The sequence below is a fragment of the Rana temporaria genome, chromosome 5 (genome assembly GCF_905171775.1).
Source record: "Rana temporaria chromosome 5, aRanTem1.1, whole genome shotgun sequence".
Taxonomy (NCBI): Eukaryota; Metazoa; Chordata; class Amphibia; order Anura; family Ranidae; genus Rana; species Rana temporaria.
Genome location: NC_053493.1, coordinates 75764016 through 75788669, shown reverse-complemented (window position 1 = coordinate 75788669; position 24654 = coordinate 75764016). Strand labels below are relative to the sequence as shown.

Sequence of the window (24654 nt, the reverse complement as noted above, 5' to 3'; positions counted from 1 at the left end):
TTATAGAGATGGTAGAAATGATCAACCAAAGCTTTTGTCAATGTTCCTGCTTTCCTTTCTCTGCATTCAGATTACTCTTCAAGTGTTTTGTGTATACTCGATGCTATGCTCTTGTATTTTGTCTTTGCCCCCGCAGCTTTGCCTGATATACACTCAATATTTCCTCCCCTCCTGCTATCTCTCCTATTGTAAAATCCTTTTATATAACCAAATGTGAAATTTCCTTTTATCTGAACACAAAGAAAGACCTTTTGGCCAGTGTTAAAAAGCACTGTTAGCGAATCCAGCTCAGGGAGAGTTGATATAGAAGATAACAATATCAATCTCTATACTGCTAAGATTTGATGTGCAGGCATCATATTTAAATATATATATATATATATATATATATATATATATATATATATATATATATATATATATATATATATATATATATTTTGTTAGTTTCATAAATTTTCTTTTTTATTATGAAATCAATATTTTACAAATACTTGGTAAAGCCATGGCACTCCATTTTCACAGATTATTGGATTTTCTAATATCAAATTGTAAAGGTTAATTTTTTATTTTCTAAATAGGTTCCTTTAAGCTAGTGCATTGTTGGTTCACTTACCTTTTCCTTCGATTTCCCTTCTAAATGTTTGTTTTCTTTGTCTGAATTTCTCACTTCCTGTTTCTCCTCAGTAAGCTTGCCCCCATCATCCGAGACGTTCTGGCTGGGGGTTAGTCAGCCAGAACAGCTTACTGAGGAGGAACAGGAAGTGAGAAATTCAGACAAAGAAAAAAAACATTTAGAAAGGAAATCGAAGGAAAAGGTAAGTGAACCAACAATGCACTAGCTTAAAGGAACCTATTTAGAAAATAAAAAACGAACCTTTACAACCCCTTTAAATGAGAAGATTTTTTTTTTATTATTTATTTTGGTCCTAAACCTAATAAATATGCAAAGAAAAAAAAACAGATCCCTCTAAGATCTCATCAGTTATTTAATTTTAAAATCTTAACTTGGAAAACAGAGACTATTTCCTTTGCTTTAGTAACTTAAAGCGTAGCTAAACCCAAAAACAAAAGTGTAATATATTGCAGCTTGCCAGTTTTTAGATATGGTGACTGCATTTTTATTTATTTTTTATTTGGTAATCCTGTCAGTAACACACTTCCTTTTCCTGAGTGGCTACACTCACTCACCCACTGTAACAATGGAGAGAGCCATGGTTGTCATCCAGGTTTTGTTGCCTTGCAGGATAAATATGATAAAGAGCCCTGTGAGGTTAAAACGGTCATGTGAAGCCCCAACACATTTGCAAAATAAGGTCTTCTCACTCATTTTTGTTTTTCAAACTTGTTAAGTAGCCAGTTTTCCATGAACTCTGCTAAGGGTGTGCACTCAGCTGTTTCTGGCATGCCAATAATACATAAATAGTTTCTGCATAGTTGATTTTCCAAGTCTTCTACACAGAGCATGTTGTGAGACTTTGGTAGAGGCCCACTCACAGATCTTTTGTATATCATAACCTGATTTAGTAGATTACATCTTTCAGACCTATGAGCTGTTCTACAGTATGTATGTTTAAAGAGGTATTGAAGAAAGTCTCCCTTTAGCCTCACATTGAGACGATCCCATTAATCTTTATTCCCATGATTAAGCTCAGAGGGCTGGGGAAACCATAAAGGGGACATAGCCTGGTTGAAGCCCAGGCTGAGGTTGCCATACATTCAAGATTCATGGTGACTTTCTTCAATACTCAGTAATGGTAGGAGCCGGGACAAGCTACTTCCCAAGCCAGCACTCACAGCAGTGGACACCGAGGACTTGCATCCCTCCTAAAGCCTGAGTGGCTCATATACCAGGCTTCTTTGAGTCACTGTGTTTAAAGTGATTGTAAAGTCTTGTGTTTTTGTTATATAAAAATAACAAACATGTTATACTTACCTGCTCTTTTGCAGTGTATTTGCACAGAGCAGCCCGGATCCTCCTCTTCTCGGGCCCCTCTTCTGTGCTCATGGCCCCTCCCTCCTGTCAAGTGCCCCCACAGCAAGCAGCTTGCTATGGGGGCACCCCAGCTGAGTCACAGCTGCCTGTCCATTCAGACACGGAGCCCCAGCCCTACCCCATCCCCTCTCTCTACTGATTGGCTAGCTGACTTTGATTACCATCAGCGGGAGCCAATGGAGCCATTGCTGTGCCTTAGCCAATCAAGAGGAAGAGTCTTGGACGGCTGAGACACTCGTGGACATCGCTGGATAGAGATGGGGCTCAGGTAACTATTAGTGGGGCTGCTGCACACAGAAGGCTTTTTATCTTTTAAAACCTTCTGACTTTACAACCTCTTTAAAGAGATGCCATATGAATCTTCTGCAGTCAGGACCTCCTGGAGGGTTGGTTCAGGGTCCTATGCAGGAGCATGTGTCTGTGGTACAAGTAACAGCTGTACAGCAGTACTCATGGTATTCACTAGAGTGGCGGAGTGGTGATGTCACAGTTTTCACATCCTCAGTCTCCACCTCACCCACTCAGAGATCACTGAAAAGCATTCTCTGAATGGCTCACATGCTGAGCTGCTGATCTCCTGTATTAACATTGTATAAGGCCAGCCACTCAGAATGTGACCTGGAATCTAGTGGAGATCACTGGCGTAGTGGTGTCTACTACTGTGATATCCAGATTCCAGGAGCATCAGATACATATTATACATACTGTAGTTACATTGGTCCAAGCTGAGGTTTGTGCAGCTGGAAAAGGTAGCATCAGTGGTTTATTGGATTTTATTGCATGGGAAAAGCATATGCTTATATTAAAGGGACCCTGTCACAAAATTGCAAGTGAAAGATTACTTGGAGTGTTTCCATAAATATTTTTTTATTCAGTTGCATTATGCCTGTAAACTTGCTAGAAACTCTGACTAGTCAATTTCCTAGCACAAACCTCTCCCTCCTTGCAGATCATAGTCTTCTGCTCTTCCAGAGGTGTCTATCTACTCTCTATGCTGGCCCAGCTATCCTTGATTTCACTTACCTACTTCACATGAGGACTCTGATGTAACGGAGAAGGAAGCTGGGGGTGGGGACCCTGATGTGGAAGGGGGGGCTGATAACTCTAATCTTGAAGGTAGTTCTGAGGACTCTGATGTAAAAGGGGAGTTCAGGACTCTATACTGAAAGGTGGAGGGCTGAGGACCCTGATGTGAAGAGGGGTCTTATAATGTGAAAAGGGGCGGTGGGGGGGGGGGCTGGGGAACTGAGAGCTCTGGTGTGAAAGGGGGGTTCCAATGTAATGTGGGGGCTCCATGTTAGACTGGGGTGTCACAAGATTTTGCAAACTCTTAAAGAGGAAGTAAATCCAGATGGGTTTTACTTCCTCTTTTTTACCTGCAAAGGTAAAGCATAATGGGCTACTATGCATCGCATAGTAGCCCATTATGTGACACTTACCTGCATAAGAAGCCTGCGATATCCCTGTCTTCCTCCATTGCAGCGAGCGTCCATTCTCCACCCCCCTCCTTCCAGGGCCACGAACTCCGGCTCTGTGACTGGCCGGAGTCACGTGCCCTTTCTAACTCCTTACCTGTAGGTGAAAGTGGTATGTAAGGATTTTCAACCACTTTAAAGGGTGATGGGACTGGAAACATTTTGGGAAACAGTGGTTTAGACCAGCCTTTTTCAACCTGGGATGCCTAGAGGCTTCTTCAGGGGTGCCTTGGCAAAATAACTAAAAACTGCCCCAAAATTGTATACAAGCTAGTGGGTGGATAAAACCTGCCTTTTAGTTACACAAAGCCACAGGTTTTCATTGTGCACCATTACAACCGTCTAGCTGCCAACCTGCTAACATCAACAGTTGGTAAGGAGGATATCAGTTGCCTGTATATCATCCTTGTTTGACCCTTCCTCGCCTCTCTCCATCAGCTTTAGGGTCTCATTAGCTGAGTGATGGAGAAAAACTGAGGGAGAAGAGAAACACTAGAATTACTAGTCAGTGCAAGTTTGCAAAAGTGTATTTGCTTTGGAAGAATAAATCAGTTCTAACGTTGAGTGTCCTACATGTGGATGTTGCTGCATTATATGAAACTATCAGAATAGTTATTACATTTTAGAATGGGGAGCCTCGAGATTGTGACTGGACTGAAAAAAGATTGAGAAACCGTGGGTTTAGACAGTGTTATCTGGAAACCCATTGTCAGCTTTAGATGGCGCCACTGTTGGGGATACGTTTGTGCATACATAGTCTGTGCTTACCTTTATATTATAGGCTATAATGCACACAGACAGGTCTGTCTCATTATGCATACGAATGCAGGACCACACAGACTGTACAAAAATAAAGTCTGCTCACCTGTAGTGAGTGTATATTACAGCCTGTGCTTTACTTTGATGTGCAGAGTGGGAAGCTATGTCTGCAAAAGATGCATGTATAAGGCAGTGTATTAGAGGTCTGAAGTGTTGATGTAGTACGTGTTATTTCTCTCTCTCTCGCTCTCTCTCTACATATATATATATATATATATATATATATATATATATATATATATATATATATATTTATACTATATACAGTATGTAACTGCTTAGCCTAAAGGTGATCAGACTGGATACCTGTGTACATGCTGGCTAAGCATGAATGAATGAATCATTGCTATTTCAATTACATATTGTAGTACATGGTACTGTTAAATAGAGAGGTGACGTGCAACACAGACAAGAATACAGCAACATCTGGAGATATACCTGACAGGGGACCGCGCGTCTGTGTATTGTCTGCATGATTATAAGGCTCATAAATATGCAGATTAAAACCACAGCTGAATAACAAGAACAACATTCTTACAGTAATGATATTAAAGTGGAGTTCCGGCCACAATTTCACTTTTTAAATATAAATACCCCTGTAATACACAAGCTTAATGTATTCTAGTAAAGTTAGTCTGTAAACTAAGGTCCGTTTTGTTAGGTTGTTACAGCATTTAGACACTTTATAAAATAGAAATTGACTGGGGCCATCTTAAGTGTGGGCATCATGAAGCCAGACTGTATGACTTCCTGGATTTCAGCCTTGCACATGCTCAGTGCAGCACAAGCAGTGTCAGATCAGGTTTCAGCACCTGTGCTGTCCAAGTCACATGATTCTTTGAGACTGGGGAGTGCACAGACTCCTGGAAAGTTACACCCACTACATTCCCAGGAGTCTGTGCGGTGTAGGTTAGGAAGCATTAAGCACCTAGGTGCAGGAAGTGGGAAGATTAACTATTCTGCCTAGCAACAACACTTTGAAGGCATCTAAAAAAAAAAAAAAAAAATTGTAAAGGACTAATGACATTTTTTTAAAACTTCTGATGTAATGTTATATTTATGGGTGGAACTCCACTTTAAGGCTTGGAACTGACTGTGCATCAGGATCGAATGCCAAAGTCCCGATCTTGGCCACTCTGAGTGTAGAGTTGCCACCTGTCCAGGATTCACCCAGACAGTCTGGGTTTTGAATCATGTGTCCGGGTTTCAGTCCTCCTGAAACCCAGACACATTATTTAGACAGGAATGTGACTTTGAACAAGGTTTGACAGGAGGGTGAGGGAGCAAAGGGCCAAATTCTCAAAAAACCTGCCTAACTTAACTTTCAGCAGTTAAGTTACACAGGCGTTAAATTTCTACCTAAGTGCCCGATCCACAAAGCACTTACCTAGAAATTACATGCCGTGTAACCTAAGTGCCTCCGTCGCAAGGCGATCGTCTGCTCGAGGGGGCGATTCCTATTCAAATGAGGCAACCCAATCTGAGTGCTGACTAGATAATAATATCGTGATCACATAAAATGATCATGCATGATTGCCTGTTATATAAAAAAATAAATTCCTTATGTTTTTGCGTCCATTTGATAAACGATCATGCACATTTGATGAATATCAGATATAAATGAAATCTAGAATTTATGTTCATGCCCTGGAATCCATTTACCAAATGAGAAGAGAATGTTCTCTTCGAAAAGTGGATGTTCATTGAGCTTAAAGTCCAACTGTAAAAATAAATGACCACTAATGGCGAAGGTGTCAGTGTGTATGCTGCTGCATTTGGAAAGCTATTATTTTTCTTTAGCCCTCAGTAGAATAAATCCTGAATGTCTGATTGGGAGACACGCTGTTCTGGCTGGAGTATACTGACCATAGCTTTGAGTCTCAGTACCAAACATCTGTTGCTTACTGTACTTTAAGGGCTAAAAAAAACTACCAGTTTTTCCCAACTCAGCATTCTACACAAATGGAACACACTTCATTAGCAATCATTTATTTCTACAGTGCAAATGTCAAAAAATAGCTTTTGGCAGGAATTCAGCTTTGAGTGAGTGAGAAACTTATATAGCTTTAATGAATAAGATAAAACGGTGTTCACTTGGAGTACCCAACCCAGTCTATAGTGATTCAAAAGAACAGGATTTTTGTTTTAATTATTGGATGATTAAAGTCAGGGCTTTTTTTCAGGGGGAACTTGGGGAACTCAGTTCCACCACCTCTGGCTCAGACCCTTTGGTGCCCGCTCACCACAATCACTTGTAAACACAGAAGTCTGGTCTCTGTGTTTACAAGTGACAGCTCTGCACTCTGTGTGTAACCCCCCTGAACTCTGCACTCTGTATGTAATCTAATTCTGGTATTTAATGCCCCTTTAAGACCCTTCTACTGTTTTTGAAATCTGAACGGGGTCGTGGTTGAGTTCCTGCACCTATTTTCTGAGAAAAAAAGCTCTGATTAAAGTGAATACAGCCTCATTGTATTCACTGATTTAAAGGATAAGTTCACAACTCTATAACATGTTACATCTGTATTCAGGGTGTAACATGTAACAATCCCCCCAGTCCAGATTGTGACAGTGGGCTGGGGATCCTCTCCCTCCACCCAGCCACATCATTCATTCACGTAGTTCTGAGAATTTGGGAACTACAACTACTGTCAGCCATTTCGGCTGATGACTTGTAGTTCTCAATGAACTACCAGGGCACTGTTGGGTGCTCTAGGTCAGGGGTAAGCAACCTGGGGCCCTCCAGCTGTTGCAAAACAACAAGTCCCATCATGCCTCTGGGAGTAATTATAACTGAAGAAAAGATGATCCGCACTCCGGTCTTAAAAATTAGTAGTGTTTATTAACAAGCCACAGTGGACAAACGTAAATAGGAATGGTTGACGCGTTGCAGCCTATAAGGTCTTAGTCATAACCACCCAGTAATTATAACTGCCAGCCTTGCAATGTCTTATGGGAAATGTAGTTCCACAACAGCTGGAGGGCTCCGGGTTGCCTACCCCTGCTCTCGGTAGTTTACTGATGGTTTTTGACATCAAACATCTACACTAACAGCTTGAAGGAGCCTGAGATTGCACCCACGATCTGCTTTTACAAAGGTGAACATATTCTTTAAGAGAGCATTCAGCTTGCAAGGTAAGCTTCACTTTGTAACATAAGAATTCTCGAATTTTATAGTAAATCTACCAGAATAAGTACATAGGGCAGTGGTTTAGGGAGTAGGGGGTAACATGCATTCCCCTAAAGAAGCAGGTGGAGGATTGGGTTACTTGGTGACTAGTGATATTAATGCTTACTTAGGACTTACCCCCTGACACACCAAGGCTGGAGGAAATTATGTTTACCTGGGCGGAAAACTAGGCAGAGCTAATAACGCTGGGCCAGATTCACAAAGAGATACGATGGCGTATCTTCTGATACGCCGTAGTATCTCTGAGATCCGACGGTCGGATCTATGCGACTGATTCATAAGAATCAGTTCCGCATAGATCTCCCTTAGATCCGACTGGTGTAAGTGACTTACACTGTCGGATCTTAGGCTGCAATCTCCCGCCGGCCGCTAGGTGTCGCCTCGGTTTTTTACAATATATGCAAATGAGGAGAACCGCCGATTCAGTAACGAACGCCCGCTCGTCGCTTTTTTTTCACGTCGTTTGCGTTCGGCTTTTTCCGGCGGATAGTTACCCCTGCTATAGCAGGGGTAACTGCTGCGTATCCTATGTTTAGTATGGCCGTCGTTCCCGCACCGAGTTTTAAATTTTAACGTTGTTTGCGTACCCCGAAGTTACGCTCACGCCGAAACCACTGACGTCCTAGCGACGTCAGTGTGAGCAATGCACGCCGGGAAATTTAGCCGGCGGCGCATGCGCATTTAAATCGGCGCGGGGACGCGACTGATTTAAATACTACACTCCCCCTGGCCGCGGAATTTGAATTCCGCTGGGGGAGTTACGATCCGCCGGTGCAAGTTTCGAGGTAAGTGCTTTGTGAATACAGCACTAGCCTCGCAAAAGTGCACCGGCGGAACGTAAATCACATAGATTACGCGGATCTAAAGATCCGCTAATCTATGTGAATCTGGCCCAGCGACAATAGAAGTTGCAATAGTAAGTATTCACAATCGAGACATTTAAAAATCTATTATCACAGTGTGCCCAGAACCTAGCTCAGAGGGGCAAAGTCCACACCTCCTAGGTCTTGATTTATGGGAGAGTCCTATATATGGGATATATACAGTAAATACCCCCAATTGAGCTAAATATTATTATCCCTTCGTATTCCCTCCCACTGGCCAGTGGTTTTGGAGCTCAAAACTGAGTTAGAGGGGACTTAAACAGTTTTTCGTAACTCCATTGGATCTTTCAAACAAATCCCTGAGGCTTTCAAAAGGGTTGATACTGCCTCTTCAAATAGAAGAGCAGCAAAGATAGTGGCCAATGGCCTCTCATGGCTAAGAAGTTCATCGTAGAGTCTCCTTCTTTTCGTGGTTGTCTGAAATACAGAGCGCACAATTGGGTTGCCTCCTGTGGCCCCCAAGGGTGATGGTAGTGGATCTGATCACTTTGGCAGCAATTCTGGGCAAAGCTACAGATGATCCTGCTCTGCAGCTCATTGGGTCCCTAAACTCCAGACCACGGTCCCTGCACATACTCGGTGATCCCTTCAACAACAGCACTCTCTAGATAGGAGCAGCAGCGCAGACCAATCCTGCAACACTGAATCATGCCAGCATTCAGCATGAGAAAAGGGCTCTACACAGCATACTTCCCATTGCCCTTCACATTTCCAGTGCCTTTCCTCCATTCTCTGGCACTGTTTTTCTGGGACTTGTAGTCCTACATAATTCTTCCTAAACAGGGCTACCTATATGGGACTACACTCCCCACAGTTCCATGCAGCTTCCAGCAGCAAACTGTCCTCCTGACCCCATGGGGGGTCTTTTTCCAGGTTGCAGCTGTAGCCACTCCTCTTCTTCCTGCTGAGTTGGTGGACAAGGCTCTCCATAGAGGTGGCTGCAGGAATGCAGTCTATGACAGTGTCTGTGTCTCTCCTTCTTGCACAGCCCAATTGTGGCAGGAGAGAGGAAGAGGAGCAGCAGCTGTGTTGGGCTGCGTTGCAGACTGAGCCGTGTGGCCATCACTTACATCAGTGCCGTGGCCAGGCTACACATTTTTAACACTTGGGTTGATTTACTGAAGAAAAAGAGACTGTTCACTTAGCAAATTGTATAGTAGGTAAGGTGAACCTTTGCTTACATTAAAGTAGATTAAGAATGGACTCACATCTGTGCATTACTGTAACATCCTGAAAAATGCATTTGTTACTGGAACACACATTGACACATGATAATAAATGTGCCCCTCAATGTAAACCTCAAAGGTCACCACAATGCACAGATGTAATCCATCCCTGGTGTACTGCATTAGAATAAAGATGTGTGTATTTTCATCAGTGCACTTTAAGGCTGTATTTACACTGTAACGGATAGCTGCCTGAGCGCTTTACTGCTTCGGCAGCTGTTCATTGCCAGCTGCAGTAGGGGGCAGTGTGGTGTGCGATTCAGCGCATCACATGGCTTCCTTTTTTTGCTTGTTTTTTTATTTTTTTTGTCTGTTTTGTATTGTACAAATTTTATGTGAAGCCATCTTTTTGAGATGGGAATGAGGGACACCTATCAGCAAAAGTATGCAGTCATAGGACACACCCCTTGCCACGCCCCTTAAAGGAGAATTGTACAAAAAAAAAAAAGATTGGTTAAACCAACAAGTGCTTTATTTACCACTACTATTCCTTTATATTGGCTTTTGGAGGTTACAAATGCAGCAGGTTAGATATCGGATGAAAAGTTTAGTGCTGGAAAACACTTTTTGATAGATAAATAGTGCTTTTTATATACATCTATATAGATCAGACCAAAATGAGGGACAAATGAGAAGGAATGAGGCACAAATGAGAAGGAATGAGGGACAGAGGGACATTGTTCCAAATCAGGGACAGTCCCTCGAAATCAGGGACAGCTAGGAGCTATGGGTGTACCAAATGTACACCTCATTTATGCAATGCACAGCAGCTTGATGCGCTATGGTGCTGTGCATAGCCATGCAATTTGGATGCATGCTGCAACGCATTGGAAACAATTGTCTTTGCGATGATAGTTAAAGCGGAGTTCCGGCCACAATTTCACTTTTTAAATATAAATACCCCTGTAATACACAAGCTTAATGTATTCTAGTAAAGTTAGTCTGTAAACTAAGGTCCGTTTTGTTAGGTTGTTACAGCATTTAGACACTTTATAAAATAGAAATTGACTGGGGCCATCTTAAGTGTGGGCATCATGAAGCCAGACTGTATGACTTCCTGGATTTCAGCCTTGCAGATCTCGCACATGCTCAGTGCTGCACAAGCAGTGTAATAGGTTTCAGATCAGGTTTCAGCACCTGTACTGTCCAAGTCACATGATTCTTCGAGACTGGGGAGTGCACAGACTCCTGGAAAGTTACACCCACTACATTCCCAGGAGTCTGTGCGGTGTAGGTTAGGAAGCTTAAAGCGGGGGTTCACCCTATAAACCCCCCAAAAAAAAAATGTTTTGTTCTACCATAAAATCAGGCATTGTAGCGCGAGCTACAGTATGCCTGTCCCGATTTTTTTCCCCCCGTACTCACCGTTTACTCGTACATCGAAGATACCGACTCCCCTCAGGGAATGGGCGTGCCTATGGAGACAAAGGATGATTGACGACCGGCTCTGGCGCGTCACGCTTCTCCGGAAATAGCCGAAATAGGCTTGGCTCTTCACGGCGCCTGTGCATAGCCTGTGCGCAGGCGCCGTGAAGAGCCGAGACCTACTCCGGCTGTCTTCGGGGAGAGTGACGTGCCAGGGCCGGCCGTCAATCATCCTCCCTCTCCATAGGCACGCCCATTCCCCGCGGGAGCCGAAATCTATAATGTACGATTACACTGTGAGTCCGGGGTTAAAAAAATCGGGACAGGCATACTGTAGCTCGCGCTACAATGCCTGTCTCGATGGTAAAATCATGTCAGTGAGGGTGAACTACCGCTTTAAGCACCTAGGTGCAGGAAGAGGGAAGATTAACTATTCTGCCTAGCAACAACACTTTGAAGGCATCTAAAAAAAAAAAAAATTCTTAAAGGACTAATGACATTTTTTTAAAACTACTGATGTAATGTTATATTTATGGGTGGAACTCCACTTTAATGTGCAAAAAATGTTTACCCACCACAAATGAGTGAATCTGCCCTAAAAATAAAAGGATTTCTGCTATGACATGATTGTTAAATTGCTATAGACACAGCGTTATCTTATTTACTAAACTCAGTAAACTATAGCCTCTACCCCTTTAGTAAATCAACCACGATACTCATTTTGATTGCAGTGCTATACCAACATAAAATATTTGTATGATCTTACAAACTCTTTCATTTTGTTCAGACATGAAAAGACGTGTTTCTATATAAGAATAAATAGGCTTTCCAAGTTCATATCTCTGTGTTTAGTGGCTGTCATTTTACAGCCCAGTTTGCGCACACAGACTGACAAAGTGGCATTCTTAATGTGCAGTAATAATCAATAGACTGTAGGCTGAATTGCTATTTTGATCTGGAGTGATTGCCTATTACAAACACTACACAGTTTGTATTCTGTTATTAGTAGATATGAGTGATGTGTACAGTGCAAACGCCTGATGGGAGCTGCTATATAAAGCCCTATGTATGTACAAATGGGAGATTTTTAGTCTGATGCGTTGCTTTAGTGCTACGGTTCTCTTTCACAATCTATTATTATCACACATATGGGATTTCTCTTTGTCCTCTGCTAGTAATTGATTACTCCGGATGATATCTCAGGAAATCTGTGTTACAATTTATAGCCTGTGCTATTTTCTCTGCAACTCAAAAAGGGAAAAGAACTCTATTGTGGAATCACTGAGGGGCTGATTTACGAACATGTCGGCGCATTTGCACGCACAGGAACAATTATTGCGACATGGTGCATACTTAAATAAATAGAAAACAGCTGTCGACTTGCGCCAGATGCGCGGAATCGTTGTGCGCATCGGCGCAGACACATTGTTAAACAGAACAGACATCAGGCACTTGCTCATTGTAATGCTGATTAATGAGCTTTTCCTTAGCACATGAAGTATATTCCTTCCAGTTTTATTCCATTCATTAACCCCCCCGGCGGAGTTCCCGAGTCTGGCTCCGGGTAAGATTTTTATACCAAAAGCGGTATCCCCGAGCCAGACTTGGGCTCGCCTCGCTGCAGCCACAGACAAAGTTACTTACCTTGTCCCTGGATCCAGCGATGCCACCGCGCTGTGTGAGCGGGCGGGACCTCGCTCGATTCACACAGTGTCCTCCTGTGCCGCCGATCTCCGTTCCCTGCGACGTTACGACGCACAGGGACGGAGAACGGCGCCAAATTCAAAAAGGTAAACAAACACATTACATACAGTATACTGTAATCTTATAGATTATGTAAAAAATACACCCCCCCCCCTTGTCCCTAGTGGTCTGCCCAGTGCCCTACATGTACTTTTATATAATAAAAACTGTTCTTTCTGCCTGCAAACTGTAGATTGTCCATAGCAACCAAAAGTGTTTCTTTATGTCAAAAATGGTTTTAGAGCAGCTAGAAAACAGCGATAATAAATTATAATCACTTGCAGAATTGTGCGATAGCGATTTGTGGGGAAATTCGTCATAAAAAAATAAAAGTAATGACAGCAAATTTCAGTGATTTTGAGTTGATTACATTATTGAATAATTTTTATTATAATTATATTATTACTTGTTATAATTATTTATAATTATTTATTATATTATAATTTATAATTTTGTTTTTAAAAAAATGTCATACCCAGGATGCCTACTAGTCTCTTGTTTGGTCAGATTTAAGTGAGTTATTCCTAAGAATTACAGGCCTACAGTATAAAACGCCAAATTTCCTTGCAAATAATGGTACCGCTTTCAGCATCTTTTTTCTGAAATAATCATACCGCCAGGGAGGTTAAAGCTGAGTTCCACCCAAAAACGGAACTTCTGCTTTTCAGAATCCTCCCTTCCTCCGGTGTCACATTTGGCACCTTTTAGGGGGGAGGGGGGAGCAGATACCTGTCTAATACAAGTATTTTGCTCCCACTTCTGGGCATAGATAGCTGAGCCACCCGAGGCTATCTATGCCACGTCCGGCGCCTCCTCCACCCCCCCGCTGTCTTCTGGGAGACACACAGTTCCCAGAAGACAGCAGGGACCAGTGAGATCGCACAGCGAGAGTCACGCATGCGCAGTAGGCAACCAGGCTGTGACGCAGCAATGCTTCACTTCCTGATTCCTTAACCGAAGATGGTGGCAGCAGTACCCAAGAGCTGAGGGACAGATCGGCTTCGGATGCTGACATCGCGGGCGCCATGGACAGGTAAGTGTCCTTATTTTAAAAGTCAGCAGCTGCAGTATTTGTAGCTGCTGACTTAAAAAAAAAATTGCCAGCGCTCCTCTTAATCTTCTTTTTGAAACAACTCAATATTCATTCTAGAGATCTTCCTCCTATCAACAACTGTGCAGATGTTCCCCTTGACTTGGATGTGAAACGTTATAATTGCCAAAATGTAATTGTGTACATTTTATGGTGATCGTCTATAATCATTGGTGGACCCGAAACTTCTATGAAAACATTTTCTCAATACGTGTCTGTGTATTGTGCATTCTGACCAACTCATTTCCCCATACACTCTGCAATGTGATTGGATAATGTCTGAATCTACTCATCTGTGTGAGCAATTATTTTCCCCATACACTGTGCAATGTGTAAAGGGTTAATTCCCGAAAAGAAAAAGCAGCTTGTGTCTGGTGGTGTAGCTGATAGTAACTCCTATTCAGCACAAAACCAGATGCAGTTCCGTGCACCTTTTTTCAGCACTAAAAATGCATGCACAGTGTTTTCCATGTATTCCAATGGTTCCAGATCACAGCAGTGCAGTTTCAGTCAGTTCCATTGCAGACTCTGACCAGAAACTGACTGGAACCGACTGCATTGGTGTGAACTAGAGCCATTGGAATACATGGAAAACACTGCATGCATTTTTAGTACAGAAAAAAAGCGCACAGAACTGCATCTGGTGTGAACTGGTCCTCGGAACTTTAGTTCTTGAAGAAACCAAAGGCAGTAAGTAATGTTGTAACCCCTTTGTATGAAAAATACATTGCTCACACAAAGGGGAGTATTTCCAGCATATTATCATTATCTGTGTGATAACTAGCACCAAACAGTGATCGCTGTATAATTGTCAATGGTAGTAAAATGTGTCAAAAGTGTCCGATGTGTCCGCCACAATATCACAGTCCTGACAAAAACAGATCACCTCCATTACTAGTAAAAAATATAATAATAATAAAAATACCATAAATCTATCCCCTATTTTGTAGAGACTATGGGCTAGATTCAGGTAGCTTGGCGCTTCTTTTGGCCCAGAACAGTATTCACAAAGATCTTGCGCTGTACGTTGAGCCGGCGTAGTGTAAATAGGCCGGCGTAAGCCCGCCTAATTCAAAATAGGCAGGTAGGGGGCGTGCTCCATGTAAATTAGCCGTGACCCCATGTAAATAAATGGCCGTTCATACGGCGCATGCGCGCGCATGCTCAGAATCACATTGCAAATACTCCCTAAGAAACGTCGTCTCAATGCTTTTGACGTGAACGCAACCTACGCACAGACCTATTCACGTACCACTTACGTAAACGATGTAAAATTTGACGGCTGTTCCAACGTCCATACCTTAACATTGGCTGCGTCTCATATAGCAGGGATAACTTTACGCCGGACATAAGCCTTACGTAAACGGCGTATCGGGCGCAAGTACGTTTGTGAATCGGCGTATCTAGCTCATTTACATATTATACGCGTAAATCTACGGAAGCGCCCCTAGCGACCAGCGTAAATATGCATCCTAGATACGACGTCGTACTAAGACTTACGTCGGTCGGATGAAGCACGATTTCAGGCATATCTAGTTCCCCGAATAGCGCGCATAGATACGACGGTGCATCTTTCAACTTACGCAGCGCATTAATAGATACGCCGGCGTAAATCGTACCTGAATCTAGCCCTATAACTTTTGCGCAAACCAATCAATATCCGCGTATTGCAATTTTTTTTTACCAAAAATATGTAGAATAATACATATCGGTCTAAACTGAGAAAGAAATTTGTTTTTGTTTTTTTTAAATGGGATATTTATTATAGCAAAAAGAAATATTGTGTTTTTTTTTTTTTTAAATTGTCAGTCTTTTTTTGTTTATAGTCCAAAAAATAAAAACTGCAGAGGTGATCAAATACCACCAAAAGAAAGCTCTTTTTGTGGGGAAAAAATGATAAAAATTTCATATGGATACAGTGTTATATGACCATGCAGTTGTCATTCAAAATGTTACAGTGCTGAAAGCTGAAAATTGGCCTGGGCAGAAAGGGGGGTGAAAATGCCCTGTATTGAAGTGGTTAAAGAATCCATAAGTACTGTATTTATTTGGCGTATAACACTCACTTTTTACCCTGATAATAGAGGATAAACTGTGCCTGCATGTTATATGCAGGGGGCTGTGGAAAGTTTTTTTCCTGAAACTTCCCTCTTAAAGTTAGGGTGCGTGTTATACGCCGATAAATACGGTGACTAGTGTTTTTTTTTTTTATATCTGTATGTAGTTTGATGAACTTTCCAGTTTGTTTAATCATATGTAGTTAAAACTCAGATACCAATGTCATTTTCTTCTTCTTTGCAGAGGAAATATTTAAAAGTCACATTGCTCACTGGTGGGCTCCAGATGGCGCCAGATTAGTGTATGCAACAATCAATGACACCAAAGTCCCCACCATGGAGATTCCAGTGTATACGGGATCAGTTTACCCAACCGTCAAAAACTATCATTATCCAAAGGTAAGAAAAGACTTTCTGAGACTTGATCATGCATTTAAATAATATTGTTGCTTATAATTTGCTGGAGCTAGGCAATATATAAAGAATATAACCCCAGCTAGACTGAAAAAAAGTCTCTATTACTGGGACAGGTGTAGGTTGGCAAGCAGCTATCTGATTCAGCCTTTGGAAACAAACGCGGTATCACAAGCCAATACTTGGAAGCCGATGAAATGAGATTTGTTGACTTAATTAATTCACAAGTAGACTTGCAGAATTAATGCCATATATCACAGCCAGAGGTATATGCTTGCATAAAGGCTCGCCGGAACATTGTGCTTGGTTCATATTTAATTTCATGATAACTTAATTAATATTACTCTTTGGTCAGTTAATGAATACAGCTGGCCGGTTTCTTTGTGCTGAAGGCGCATTGTATTATTAATTAGAGTACATCTTTCAAATGCTTTGCAATTTAAAAGTAATATGTAGATTTTCTATACATATAAAATGATAAATGTAAAATAGTAATACATGGGTTGTAATGTCAATGTTAATTAATAACATCTGTATAAACAGCAAATAATAGTGCCTACATTTAATTACACTGGGCCTAATATAATTAATGTTTACAGCATAAAGTCCTTATTCAGTAAAAGAGGTAAAAGCAGAACAGAAAGGCCTCAAGCACATTGGGTATCAAAAACGCCACTTTTAAGAGCGGTTGGCTTTTTTTCTGCCTCTAAACGCCCCTGCATGTTAGCCTATGTGTCAATACATATAGGTAGATTCAGGTACCTATGTCTAACTTTGCGGCGGCGTAGCTTAAGGCATTTAAGCTACGCCGACGTAAGTTAGCTAGGCAAGTACATGATTCACAATGTACTTACCTGCTAAGTTACGGCGGCGTAGCCTAAATCGGTGGGCGTAAGGGCGCCAAATTCAAATGTGTTTGAGGGGGGCGTGTTGTATGTCAATGGGGCTTGACCTTACGTTTTTTTTACGTTTTTGCGAACTGCGCATGCGCCGGGCGCCTACATTTCCCAGTGTGCATTGCGGCTAAGTACGCCGCACGGGCCTATTGATTTTGACGTGGACGTAAACTACGTAAATCCCGATTCACGGACGACTTACGCAAACGACGTAAAAAATTTGAATTTTGACGCGGGAACGGCGGCCATACTTGACATTACTATTCCAATAGGGCCTAGCTCTAACTTTACGCGGCCTATCTCTTACGTAAACGGCGTAAAAGTACTGCGTCGGCCGGGCGTACGTTCGTGAATTGGCGTATCTACTCATTTACATATTCTACGCCGACCGCAATGGAAGCGCCACCTAGCGGCCATCCAAAATATTGCAATCTAAGATAGTATGGCGCAAGCCGTCGTATCTTAGATATGTTTAAGCGTATCTCTGTTTGAGCATACGCTTAAACATAAGTCGGCGTAGATGTGAAATCGCATCTCAAATCGGTGGCATTTGCCGGCAATTGTTGGCAATGACACTGTCCTAATCTGCGGCACTGCACCGATTTCAAAAAGTAGTTCCTGTACTACCTTTTGCGATTTCGGGCCGCGATTTACATTGACATCTGTGCAGAAACCTGCACAGATGTCTCTTAAATCGTGGCCGAAATCGGGACTGCTAGCGGGAGTGAAATCGTGTGAGTTCAGCTGAAATCGCATGGCTTCACTCCCGCAGCCCAGTGTGAACCAGGGCTAAAACATGCACCACGCACCTAAATGCACGTAAACACGTCTAAACGTTAACACTTGGCGCATCAAGCACTAGAGTGCTCATTTATTTCAATAGCCAGAAAAATTATTTATCTGGCCAATGAATGCCCAAGCACTTGACATGCCTGAACGTGCTTAACCTCCCTGGCGGTAATCCCAAGTCTGGCTCGGGGTGGAAATCCAGTACCATTAGCGGTATCCCCGAGCCAGACTCGGGATCGCATCGCAGAATCCAGGCAGAGTTACCTTGTGCCCTGGATCTTGCGATGTCTCCCCACTGTGTGAATGAGCTGTCTCCTCGCTCGATTCACACAGTGCCTGTGTGACGCCGAGCTCCGTTCCCTGCGATGTTACGACGCACGGGGGTGGAGATCGGCACCAAATTCAAAATAATTAAAAAAATTCAAATTCAAAATAATAAAAACACAATACACATACAGTATACTGTAATCTTACAGATTACAGTACTGTATAAAATAAATACACACCCCCTTTGTCCCTAGTGGTCTGCCCAGTGTCCTGCATGCACTTTTATATTATAAATACTGTTCTTTCTGCCTGGAAACTGTAGATTCTCCATAGCAACCAAAAAGTGTCAAAAGTGGTTTTAGAGCAGCTAGAAAACAGCGATAATAAGTTAGAATCACTTGCAGAATTGAGCGATAGTGATTTGTGGGGAAATTCGTCTTCAAACACTGAAAGTAATGACAGCGACAATTCTGCAACTGAGCAAATTTCAGTGTTTTTGATTTGATTACATTATTGAATAATTTTTATTATTATTTGTTATAATTATTTATAGTTATTTATTATATTATAATTTATGATTTTGTGTTTCAAACTTTATCATACCCGGCATGTCTATTAGACTCTTGTTTGAACATATTTAAGTGAGTTATTTCTAAGAATTACAGGCCTACAATGTAAAACACCAAATTTCCATGAAAAATAATTGTACCGCTTTCAGAACCTAAAATCTGACATAATCATACCGCCAGGGAGGTTAAACTCGTTTGCCAAGAAAGGCGTTTAGAAGAGCTGGGCAAAAGTGTGCATAGGACCGAAAGAGGACCTTTCCCCCATGCTAAAAGTTTCAACAAAGGCATCTTTAAAAATGGGTTGTAATGGCAACTTACATTCAGATACTTCCAGTTAATTGCAGTCTGTGCATACCTTATTTTTCCTCCCCATTCTTCTCCATGGTGGCCATTTTCATTAAGGGCAGATTAATCCATCTCCATTCACTTCCTGGAACACTGGGTCTGCCTCCTGGAACTTGTGAGTGCACATTCGATGGGAAAGGTAGTGGTGATGTAGGCTTTCCAGCATGCATCTGTGAGGTCCAGGCTACATCACCAGTGCCTCACTCATCCAGGAAGTGGAAAAAAAATCATAGTGCCAGGCAGTGGTGTATTTAGGATTTGTGCTGCCCTAGGCCTGACTAAACTCGTGCACCCCCTAATTTAAATATGAGCCACCCCTTCCTGTCAAGGCCACGCCCCTTTCTTTTAAAGACCCATCCTGAAATTTGAGTGGGGACACTGGATCTTAGGGCCTGGGGGGGGGGGGGAGAATGGATTCCCTTAATTTGCATAGATTTCCTCTCACTTCTTGTTTGGCTATGGGGCAGGAAATTAAGGGAAATCTCTATAATGGGATGGAGATGGTAAAAAATAAACCGACAGGGGCTACAACCCTCCCTTACTCTATCCAAAATGAAAAAAAAAATGTTGCCTATAATTCTACTTTAAGCACAAATTTCTGATACTTTTATGGAGAAGATCTAGCCATGCCAATGGTGCAGCAGAAAACATATAGCACAGTGAGGAAGGTTTGTGGTCCAGGATGATAGGACAGTCAAAATCAGAAGCAGCTTGTGTTACACTAACAGTGTAGCGCAAACCGGCAGGGACTCTTTCCGTGCTGCCCCCCTTCAAAGTGCTGCCCTAGGCCTGGGCCTTGTTGGCCTAGGCCAGGATACAGCCTTGGTGCCAGGCCAGTCTCCTGTGTGCCAGAATAACAGCCTCCTGCACAGTAATGATGTCATACTGTGCCAGCTAATGAAGATGGCTAAAACCTGGCACACAGAAGAAGGTGCCAGCGATGGAGCGTTGGAAAGATAAGTTTAACTCCTAAGGTTTCGCTTGAACACAAGGGTACATAGACAACAATTGTTTTCTGTGTGCCTGGTTCATGCCATAACATTGCTTTGTGAGCCATGTCACATTTTTTATCCAGTGCATTGCACAGAACAGCATGTCACAATGTGCTGTGGTGAACAGACTTGAATGACGTTTTATTTTGTGACACTTCAAATAAAAAATAAAAAAAGTAAACTGTGTGAGGTGTCATAACACTGTATCACTCCGTCCCTCACCGCCCCTACACAATTTACACCATTGTGGAGATATTTTAGTGTACATTCACAGAATCTATTCTTGATGGTGTGTTATTTTTATTTTACATACATATTACTGGTGTTTTATTAGCATTTTTACACGTGTATTAAGCTTTGGACATTTGTTTCCTGGGCTGGGCAAGGAGGAGAGCAGTTTTATAGGAGGAGAGGAGCTTTTCAGGCATGAAGACATTCCCATTGAAGTCCATGAGGCCAAAATGCTAAAAAAAAAACGTTAATTAACTTTTTTGAGAATAGGGTAGCTGAGCATACGAGTGTGACAATTAGAAAGAACATGATTCTGCATGTTGAGCATAGTCAGGTGCAGGAAAACAAGCAGAAAAACGCTCAGGTGTAAATAGGGGGCTTAACATGCAGGCTGGTGTGAAAAACCCTAAAGTCCCATACACAGTTAGTTTTCCTGCAGGTTTTTCTCTTCAAATTTCCCAAAACCATCTAATATGAGGTCAAACCTCAAGTTTTTTTAATTTGTATGCAATCAGGCATGCCCTTGCACTACATGGTTTTGGTAAATCTGAAGAGAAAAACCTGCAGGAAAACTGATAGTGTGTATGGGGCTTTTGGTTAGGTTCACACATGTCTGGTAAGAATTTCCCCTCAGTTTCCACAGCGAATTTCCAAAGCAGCTGTTCAGCGGTTCAGCTGTGATTTATATGGTGTAAAGATTCGATTTTTTTGGAACCAAAGGCCACCAGCCTCTTTAACATTAGCTGGTTCTTAAGGAGCGGACCGGGAAGCTGGCTGCCACGTCCTTAACAACAGATGACTCATCAGCTGGCAGCAGGGTTCCTCGCTGATGGCTGAATGTAAAATAAACCATTGCCAGCAATAAAAAACGACTTGAGGTCCCTCCCAAATTCCCGTGACATTACCAACCCAGTATGCATTGACTGATGACTTCACAAAGGGCGATGCCACCAGGTGACATTGCTGGGTGGCCCCACCCCTTAGCTATTTAAGAACTGTCAGGCGGTAGAGTAGGCAGGTGATGGGATCCCTTGGTGTGAGCTGAGATTACATTTTTTATTTTTTCGGGTCAGGGGTGGCAGTGGGCGTCATGATTGACAATGAATCTATACCGGGGGACATTGTTTTTTTTTTTTTTTTAATAAAGGAATTGTCCATACTCATTTACATGGGGGAGCGGGGATCTGGGGGTCCCCTTGTTAAAGCCCCCTGCCCGCAGACCCCACAACCACTGCACAGGTGGTTCAACATCAACATGAGGACAAGGTGCTTTGGGGTGGGGGGTATTGCCCTATGTTGAGGGTGTGTAGCCTGGTATGGTTCAGGAGGCCTTTCAGGCTGCATGCTCAAAAAAGGGTCTGGCATGGATTTGGGGAGGGGGGCCCACACCATTCTTTTAAAATAAATTGGCGTGGGGGTTTCCCTCAAAATTTGCATCAGACCCAAAAGGGCCTGTTATGGATTGGAGAGTAGGACCCTCCACCCTGTTTTTTTTTTATTTAATGATCAAATTTGTGTTCAAAACTGATATGCGATTCAGATGCATTCCCTAAGAAGGCAATGAGCCTGGAATTCACATCTGAATCGCACCGTAGTGCTCAGAAAAAGCACAGGCCGCTTTAAATTTGCAGCGAATTTGCGATGCTGCACCGTATTAATGTAAAGCGGCTCCATAGAAAGCCAATTGGCGGGTTCAAAACACATCCAATTTGCATATATGTGAACGGAGCCTTAAAGTTTTTGTTGTAAGTTCACAGAGAGGCACTTTATTGAAGAAAACAAATGTCTGGAGTTTTTTTATTTTTTTTATTTAGGAGAGTGCAGCACTGTTGACCCCCTGAAAATCGGCGCTGGATTTAGTGTAATTGTCAGGAGACATAATGGCTTCTAAATCCAGACATCTTTATTCCACAACCGTAGCATCAAATAACAGAAGCACTCATCTTAAATCTCTTCTTTATTTCCTGACACCTTCCCTCACACCCCTCATGTATCATGCTCACAAAATGCAGTAGTGCCAGATTGATGAGAGGAACACAAGTCCCTCGGTGCTCCGCTATCACAGCTTTCTGTCAGGAAGAGATCTGGCTAGAACTTCCATATGAGGAGCGGTAAGAAGAGCTGAGAGCTTTATAGAAATACACAGTACAGCCGGATAGATCAGTCCCGGGCTTCCAGCTTCATTGTCTCATTTCACTTGGATCTCACATAACTGAAATATGCCACTAAAGATCAAAATAAACCATTTACTACATTTAAAGACAAGTGTAGTTACTTTTTTTGTAACACGGCTTACAATTTGTGTGTTTAGTGTAACGGCTCCTGTACACAGGTGTACAGTACATTGCGTTCACATGCGTCATTTATACTGATCTGAAAGCAGTAGTATTGTTTACTACGGGCCCATCCCAGCCCACCCACCGGTACTAAGTTTATCAACAAAGAGATCATTTTTCAGATTTAAAAAGAACAATCCCTCCAATAACTGTATCATTCTGGATGCAATTAGTTTTAATCATCTAATCTCTTAAGGATCCCCCAGCTGTTAGTGTGTATTGTGTTTCCCTTTCATTCGTCCTAAATACTGTTGATTTTGTTAAATAAAAAAGAAGCCTGGAAACATTATGTAGCACCCTGGTGTTTAGGCAGGGTTCATCCTAAATTTACCTGCCAGGTATAGCTACCTTGGCTAATTGTTAGGGATCAATTGATTTCACTCTAAGCCTGTAATTGCTGCACTACTCTCTTTTGCCGCTGAGTGGCCGGGCACTTGGTGGCATTAGATAAACAAGGGCACTCCAGGGTCAGATTATGGGTATATGGGGTGTCTCAGCCAATGGACAGAGGTTTTCTTAAATCCCTTGGCCTGCTGGGAGAACCTATTTAATTGGGTGGAGTCAGGTGATCTGTGTTCTGTGCCATCTGGACGGCTGTCTGGGTGGACATGCGTTGTATTTCCCGGGTTGCTAGGCCGGAGTTTGGGCCTATCCCGGGCACATCTGGCTGCTAGGCTGTCTGAGGGCCTATCCAGAAGCAAGAGAGCAGCGCAGGGTTGGGATTGCGGCTTGCACCTTATTACCAGGGACCACAGTGAGTAGCTGAAACAAGTACCAACCCAACCAGGGACAGTGAAGAATCTGGAAACTTCAGCAGGTATCAAGCCAGGGACCCAGCCAGCGGAGGTGACCCTTGTAGAGCAGCCTTCTGTGGCAAGCCAGGAACCGAGCAGGCCAGTGGGGTGAATATTGAGAAGTATCTTGGAGTGCCAAGCTAGGGACCCGGAAGAGAAATGAGGGTAAAGCTTGAGGAAGATACTACAGTGAAGATTGGAGGATCTCAAGGGATTCAGTCGCAGTGAGAGAGACTGGGAGCTCAGTGGGTTGAAGAACTACAAGGTTGTAGTGGAAGTGAAGGAACTGTTACACTTTGTGTTAGAAACTGTTAAAGACTGTTGCCATAGGAGACAGCATTCCTACATATGCAGATGTGGCCAGGGGCGTAACTAGAAATCACAGGGCCCCATAGCAAAATGTTGTATGGGCCCCCCCCCCCCCAGAAAAAAAAAATAACGCCCACCAAAATGCCCCACATCCTTTATTTGATATAATTATAACTAAAGAGGACCTGTCATGGCTCTATACGTGTATATAGAAGTATAATGAGGACCTGTCATGGCTCTATCCTAGTGATTAGGAACAGAGATCTCTCTCCTCCTCCAGTCAGTCCCACCCCCCCAGTTAGAAACACCTCCCAGGGAACACATTTAACCCCTTCCCTGACAGTGACATTTACACATTAATCAGTGCATTTTAATAGCACAGATCGCTGTATAAATGTGAATGGTCCCAAAAATGTGTCAAAAGTTTCAGACCTGTCCACCGCAATGTCGCAGTCTCACAAAAAAAAAAACAGATCACTGCCATTACTAGTAAAAAAAAATAATAATAATAATAAAAATGCTTGAAGTGCATATTTTCTATTATTACATTGTTATATAAAATATGCTCACCATATTGCAGAATCAGTAGGAGCCCCGAGCGTGTCACTTACCAACGTCACCTGCCTTCAGATGCGGATTGTCACTTGCCGCGTCACCAGATGCGGGTTGTCACCTGCCACACATTGCTACTTGCCACGATGTCACACATTGAGGATTGTCACTTGCCACACAATGCAGATTGTCACTTGCCACGATGCCACCTGTCACACATTGTTACTTGCCACAACGTCACCTGCCACACGTAGCAGATTGTCACTTGCCACATCACCTGCCACACATTGCGGATTGCCACTTGCTGTGTCCCAG

At 42.6% G+C, this 24654-nt stretch overlaps 1 protein-coding gene across 4 annotated transcripts in view; it reads left to right on the top strand.

Annotated features, from left to right (window-relative positions):
• The window catches only part of DPP6 (dipeptidyl peptidase like 6), a 1751424-nt gene that overhangs the window by 1563738 nt on the left and 163032 nt on the right, over positions 1–24654 (top strand). For all 4 annotated transcript variants that reach the window (XM_040352727.1, XM_040352725.1, XM_040352728.1 and 1 more), the window contains exon 9: positions 16090–16244. In XM_040352727.1, coding sequence (XP_040208661.1) covers positions 16090–16244 — 155 coding nt within the window. The remainder of the gene's footprint in view (positions 1–16089; positions 16245–24654) is intronic.